General features: G+C 34.3%; 1 protein-coding gene across 1 annotated transcript; it reads left to right on the forward strand.

Annotated features, from left to right (window-relative positions):
• Positions 1–738: 738 nt before the first annotated feature.
• On the forward strand, positions 739–1,691 carry LOC9304065. The gene has a single exon (XM_002867947.2). The coding sequence runs from the start codon at positions 930–932 to the stop codon at positions 1,569–1,571; it is 642 nt and encodes a 213-aa protein (XP_002867993.1). The 5' UTR covers positions 739–929; the 3' UTR covers positions 1,572–1,691.
• Positions 1,692–7,792: the final 6,101 nt, after the last annotated feature.

Genomic DNA, 7,792 nt, shown 5'->3' on the forward strand with positions numbered 1-7,792 from the left:
AGCACGTGACTTCACATGATCCAAGAGCTCCAAATTTGTTATGAAGGAAGCTTCCTGGAACCTTGCATTGCTTCGGGAATCTTCTGAGAACGTTATCTTGCTTTGTGTTACTGCAGGATAACGACTGAGTATTAATGGGCTTTGACTGAGTTTCTTTGATGGGCTTCAGTGTTTGTGTTGCAGGTCCAGCTTCACTTGAGAGCAAAACCTCTGTTTCAGCTGGAGAGTTCCTTATACGTTAAACATATGTTTATCCAATAATTACTTATTGATTTGTTAGACCTTACTTGACTTCCACGATGGATGGATTAGTCATATTTAAAAATTAAGGAGATAATCAAAAGATTGATCTTAATATCCACTTTAAAAGTGAGAAAATATGATCGTGATCAATGTTATTAAATTGAAACGGTCGATCATAGATGATGTTATACGACGCTCTTCTCATTGACATTTGACACGGTCTCAAGAAGAATCCCACTAGGATAACATTTACGAAATTTATTTAGATATGAACAAGTATAAAAAAATTCCAAGAAAATGAATCATCAAAAACAAAAACAAAAATTAAAGATTTGGTAACCACATATATGGAGAATTGTTCATAGGAAAATATTTATCAAACTCAGAAATATATCACGAAACTTTATAGAGTATTCTAAAACGTATCAAATTAGAGACGTAAAAAAAACAAGGTTTGGTTTGGTCTCTTAAATAAAGAAGAGTGTGCAAAGAACATGCTTCACTTAAACAAAGACTTTGGTTTGGTCTCAAAGGTTACTTGCAAGGCATAAGAGAAGTGTAAAGCCTCTTTTCTCTCACCTTGCTCTATTATATATCCTATACTTTAGATTTCATCATCATTCCTTCTTACATCAAATCATTTCCTAAAATCAGAGAAAAACATAGGGGAAACAACTTCAAAAAATATGGAGATCAAAGTTGATGAAGATCATCAAAAAAGTACTAAAGAAGACATCACAAGGCCACTTCTTGAAGAAGACAAAAACTTCCCGGATATAGAAAGAACGACATGGATACAAAAGGCAATAGGTCAAACGTTTCAAACCACTGCTCATTTAGCTAATCTCTTACCAACAGGAACGGTGCTCGCGTTTCAGCTCTTATCGCCAATTTTCTCAAACGGCGGTCAATGCGATTTAGTGAGCAAGATCATGACATCAACTCTAGTGGCAATATGTGGATTCTCTTGCTTCATACTTAGCTTCACGGATTCTTACAAAGACAAAAACGGTACTATTTGTTATGGACTTGCAACAATCCATGGGTTTTGGATCATTGATGGATCCACAACTCTTCCTCAAGAATTATCTAAGAGATATAAGTTAAGATTCATAGATTTTGTTCATGCTTTCATGTCGTTATTCGTGTTTGGTGCGGTGGTTCTATTCGATCGAAATGCGGTAAATTGTTTCTTTCCGGCACCGTCAGCGGAAGCATTGGAAGTTCTTACCGCTTTGCCGGTAGGCGTAGGGGTGTTTTGTAGTATGTTGTTTGCAACATTTCCTACAACACGCAATGGGATTGGTTTTCCACTTTCTAGTAAATGATATCAATATGTTGTTATCTATTTGTAATTTGATTTTTATATGTAACTTGTTCAACATTCTTTTTTTGGTGTTCTCTTGAAAGAGCCTATTCCAAAAATCATGTAAACTATTTCTAGTAAAGATGTATTAAAACGATTTTTACATATTTTAAAATGAATTAAAGTGGCAAATTAAAATGAATTTATGTCTACCTCGTTTAATAAAAAATCTTATGAAATTTACTATTTAAGAAAATGTTGTAAGTTTTAAAAATACTTTTGGAAATTTTTCCCGAATGGAAAAACAGCAAAAAAAAAAAAAAATGTAATTTAGATTACCTCCTCGAGGTGAAAGACCGATTAAGCAATTCTACTGAGAAGGTACCAATTCGAATACCGGTGCTGACATAACCACAGAGGAAACACAACCACATAAGAAAGTATTGAATTGGTGACAGTGTGTCTAATTTAATTATACTTATCCCTTAAAACAACAAAATCGAACGATTCCGGTTTAGACCGGTTGGCTAAATAATTTCACATCATTAGTATAACGTATCAAATCGAAGAACACTACATCTTCCTCGTCACGGATTCATCATCTGACATCAGTGTATTGATTTTTCCGTCAAATCCTTAAATTGAAATCTTGATCTTAACTTTTTTGGTTCGGTTCCTTTTTTCTGTTCCACAAGAGTCCAATGTTCGTTCTTCTGGGTTTTGATTTACTCTTGGTTTTGTGAAAGGTCACTTGAATCTTTCTTGTCTTCGGTTCCTAGATTATAGATTCAATCCCAGTAAGATTGAGTTTTAGGGTTCTCTAAAGATTCAAGATTTCGATGTTCTTTATTTGAAATTTCTTCGAAAAATATGGAGTCTTGGTTTTACTTTACGCCCACAAACTGTTCGACGAAAGTCCTGAACCAGATTTGTGCATCTTTAGTCATCACTCAATTCAAAGACCTCTAAAAATAGTTTATCTTGTTCAAAAGAAATTATCCTCTAATTCATATTCACTAATAACAGTTTTTAGATTTGCAACAACATCAAAAAATACAAAAAGAGAGGTAATTTAGATTACCTCATTTGGGTCTTGACCACATTAATGGTGGAAGACATACATCCACGAGGTATGAACCTCGGGAGACATTACTCCAGATAACACTGGGAACTTGACTCCAGATAGCACTGGGAAGATGGTTACATTCCACAACGGGAAGAGGAAGCACACGGAGACATTCCTCCGGCGAATTAAAGCATTCTCGAGACTGACAGCTCGGAAGAAGCCAAACTTGGTACCAATATGAATCGAACCCTGGTGGGAACTGAGCTCCGCTGAGACTCAACCACTTTGATATAGGCCGAATTGGTGCCTAGAGATCTATCTTATTTGTATTTAACACAATCATTGGGCAAACATTTAAAGATTTATCAAAGCCCACAAGGAACCTAATAGATTGAGCCCATTAAGTTTAATTGCACTTACAAGTTACAACGCTTTGATTTCTCTTCTTCCTTGCAAAATATAACTTAGCCGTGAACAAATGATCATCTCTCCATGATCTTATTTTGTTTCTCCACTAGCGTACATGGTCCGGTTAATAAGGAAACAAAAAATATTCATGTATTTTTATTTAATTTTAGCTTGGTATATTTTTTTGGAAAATTTCTCAAATTAAAAGCAAAAGAAAGGTAATTTAGATTACCTTAAGCCGCAATGATAACAATCAATTATTCAGTTCAGTAGGGTAAGTACCAATTCGAACCCCGGTGGTGACATAACCACATAGGAAACACAACAACATATGAAAGTATTGAATTGGTGCCAAGAGCTATAATTTAATTAAACTTATCCCTAAAAAATAAAATCGAACGGTTCAAGTTTAGACCGGTACGCTGAATAATTTCACATCATCAGTGTAAGGTATCGAAGAACACTACATCTCCCTCGTCATGGTTTACATATCTCTTGAAATGTTTTGAGGAAGTAGTGAATAAAGAGCCTGCAGGAGTTAATTCGATCAAGGCTAAAGACAAAGTACACACGATTTCTTATCGGAGAATAAGAACTCATCTGAGGAGCAAAGAGATTTATAACATAAAGCTTGATGAGTTCAGAGAGTGTTTGAACAAAGTTAAATATGTTCCCGGTGACTGAAACAGATTTTCATTATATGGAGAGAAGGATAAAAGAGAAGCTCTTGTTGTATCACAGTGAAAAACTTGCGGTTGCGATTTGCTATAACGTGCATGTCTCACTCAATGCGTCAGGTAACATATTAAATTATTAATTGACGTTACCTAAAATGAGCTATCTACCCGTAACTTGTGGTTCAAGTTTCTTTCTTAGATGATCTCTTGAAAGAGACTACTACCAAAATCATGTAAACGGTTTTCACTAAAGATATATTCTAGTTAACATAAACCTCATGAGATTAGGATTTTTATAACATATAATTAAGATTACCTCAAGATATCTATCATCAGAGGTGATGGATCAGTTTTAACAATTACTAAGAGAGAACTCAACAGAAGTCGACAATTTAAGTAGAGAACTAATTCTAGCGACGATTTAAAGAGAGAATAACCTCTGGCGACGAAAGTACCGATTCGAACCTAAGTGGCATGTCATGTGACACAACAAACTGGAAAATTATTAAATAAATCTTCTAAGAAAACTACGAATCGGAATAGAAAATTAGCTAACAGAATAACCCTAAAGGAACATTGGCACGATGTCGAACGGTACGTTCTATCTACATCGTAATTTCATATCTAGATAAAATCGTAGAGACGAAAGAGAGTCACCACAAATCAGTGAATAACTCCGATGTGGAAGAAGAAGACCACATGGAAACTTAAAATTTTTAGTTTTTGTATAAACTTTTTTAAAAAAGAATTTGTAAAGTTCATTTTTCTTCAAGGATAAAAAACTGGGTTTTCTAATTAGTTATATCCACGTAATGTATAAAATTACAATATTTATTAAATTGTGTATTAAATAACAATTTTTATTAAACAAGGTATTATTAGAGAAATTATGTTTTTTAAAAAAGTAAATAAATATACCAATATTATTTGTTTGAAACCACCGCATCAAAGAAAATTACAAATCAGAATAGAAAATTAGGTTACAGATTATCAACGTTAAAGGAACACATGCACGAAGTTGAACGATACGATTTATATCTTAATTTCTAATCATATAAAATCGCGAAAACGAAAGAAAAAAGGACAAGAACGAGAAGTCGATAAAAAAGGATTCGAATAGAGAAGAGGCAAGAGGCACGAAAAGGAGGTAGTGATTCTTCAAAAACAAATTCAACTATTTTTGGAAAATTTTCCCAAATTAAAAACAAAAAAAGGTAATTTAGCGGCTAACTGCATTAGTGAGTTGGATCAATACAACGCCGTTAGCTTTGTCGGTAGCCAATCGAACTAACTAACTATAATATAAATCTACCGACTTTGTACCAATTCGAACCCCGGTGGGGGTGAAACTTGTTAGGTTACTCAAGTACACAACCACAAATGAAAGTACTGAATTGGTGACATAAGCTCTAATTTAATTATACTTAGAGCACCATTATTGGTGGTTTCTTAGATGGTTCTTAACTTTTTTATTTTAGAATTAAACATTGAAAAAAAAATCAAAACAAATTAAAATGCTAAGATTTGACTCTTAGCTAAGAGTTTTTGGGAGTGTTAAGAGCTAAGATTTGACTCTTAACTAACAAAAAACTAAAATTTTAATATTAAACAATGTTAAGAGATATAGTTAAGAACCCCCTGTTAATGATGGTCTTATCCCTTTAAATTAAAATCGAATGGTTCCGGTGTAGACCGGTAATCCGGTATGCTAAATAATTTCACATCTTCACTGTAAGGTGTCAAATTGAAGAACACTTATATTTTCCTCGTCATGGATTCATTGGAGGTTCTTACGGCATTGGCCGTAGGCGTAAGGGGTGTTCTGTAGTATATTTTGTTTGCAACATTTCCAACAACACGCAATGGAATTGGTTTCCAACTTTCTATAAATTGATATCAATATGTTGTTATCTATTCGTCATTTGATTTATATGTTTATGTATGAAACTTGTGGTTGAAGATTCTTTCTTTGATGATCTCTCGAAAGAAACTATTTCAAAATCATGCTAACTGTTTCCAGTAAAGATGTATTCAAATTAATAATATTAATTTTATGATTACGACCTTTACCTCAATGATACTTATGGTTGCTAATGGAAATCAACAAGCTCCGACTTCGCCGAATCTGTTCCAAAACCCTTAATATCTTGCAAACAAAAGTAGGATTTTCTACATATTGATTCCAAACGACGAAATTAAATGAAAAGAAAAGAATGAATAAATTTCAAAGAAAACTATGATTCGGAAATAGAAAATTAGGTTTCAAATTTTTATCATCATTAAAGGAACACCGGCACGAATTCAAAAAGTACGATCTGTCCATCTCGTAATTTTAGATATAGATAAAATCGCGGAAACGAAAGAGAGTCACTTCAATCGGTTGATAACTAAGTTGCTCACAAACGGAATTTCGCCAAACCACATTACTCTAGCTAGTGAGCGTCCTTTTGTGCGTGAAACCACGTACATAGAAAATGTTGTTTGACGCGAACTGCATCAATATGGGCCGGGGAGCGGTTCTTGGTGAGGGAAAAGTTCCACAAGACCGTAAAGTTTGGGAAATTCGTTGCAAAGATAGTAAAAGTTCTTGAGCCTTATAAAATTCAGAAACACGCATGCTTTTAGCGGATATATATGCAGATGCGAGAATGTGTGAGGAAGTAATGAAGACGAGGAGGTTAATGAGAGAGAGAGATTCAAGTTAATAAAAAACCTGCAGGAGTTAGTTGGATTGAGGTTAAAGACAGAGTACACACGATTTATTGTCGAAGATAGAACTAATCCGAGGAGAAAAGAGATTTATAACAGAAAGCTTGATGAGCTCAGAGAGTGTTTGAACAGATTTGGATATGGTGACTGAAACGGATCTTCATTACGTGGAGAGAAGTGCAAAAGACAAGCTTTTGTTGTATTACATTGAAAAAGTACTTGCGGTTGCGTTTTGCTATTTTGTGCAGGTCCCAACACGTGAGGATTCATATTGTCGTTTGTTAATATGATCTCTAATTTAGATTACCTCAAGATATCCATCAGGTAGCTGATCAGTATAACAACTTAACAACCATTGAGAGTAAACTCATTGAAAGTTGACAATTTAAGTAGAGAATTAACTCTAGCGACGAAAGTACCCATTCGAACCCAGGTGGCCAGGTGACACAACCAACTGGGAAAGTATTGAATTGGTGTCATAACCTCTAACTTAATTATACTTAAAAGCTAAAACTAACCGAACGGTTCCGGTTTTAACTGGTTAGCTAAATAAGGTATAAAGGTAGTATAAGTGTAAATGTAAATTAAATAATTCAAGCTTATAAGTCTTTTTCCCATTTTGGGGTATTTTAGAAATTTTTGATCTTTTAAGAGTCATTCTAAAATACATGAACCTTTTTCGTTTTCCAAATTATACCTCGTTTAATAAAAATTGTTATTAATTTTACTATTTAACAAAAGCTGGAAGTTTTAAAAATATATTTTTGGAAATTTTCCGAAAGAAAAGGTAATTTAGATTACCTATACATATCATGGTTCAGTTATTCTTTTCTGCCGAGTAGGTACCATTTTGAACCACGGTGGGGTGTGAGATTTAGCAAGTGACACAACCACATTTGAAAGTATTGAATTGGTGATATGAGCTCTAGCTAATTTAATTGTAGTTATCCCTAAAAAAAAAAAAAATCGAACGGTTCCGGTTTAGACCGGTTCGCCAAATGATTTCACATCAACTGTCTAAGGTATCAAACTGAACAACAGTACATCTTCCTCGTCATGGATTCATCATCTGACAATACAAGATCGTTACGTCTCTAAACCGTATCAAAATAGAGACGTAAACAACAACAAAAACGTATGATTATACGAGATATAAGCTAAGGTTTATAGATTGTGTTCATGCCTTCATGTCATTATTGGTGTTTGGTGCGGTGCTTTTATTCGATCGAAACGCGGTCAATTGTTTCTTTCCAGCACCGTCAGCTGAAGCAGTAGAGGTTCTCACGGCATTGCCCGTAGGCGTAGGGGTGTTCTGTAGTATGTTGTTTGCAACATTTCTAACAACACGCACTGGAATTGGTTTCCAACTTTCTAGTAAATTAA

The sequence above is a fragment of the Arabidopsis lyrata genome, assembly GCF_000004255.2.
Source record: "Arabidopsis lyrata subsp. lyrata unplaced genomic scaffold ARALYscaffold_7, whole genome shotgun sequence".
In the NCBI taxonomy this organism is placed as follows: domain Eukaryota; kingdom Viridiplantae; phylum Streptophyta; class Magnoliopsida; order Brassicales; family Brassicaceae; genus Arabidopsis; species Arabidopsis lyrata.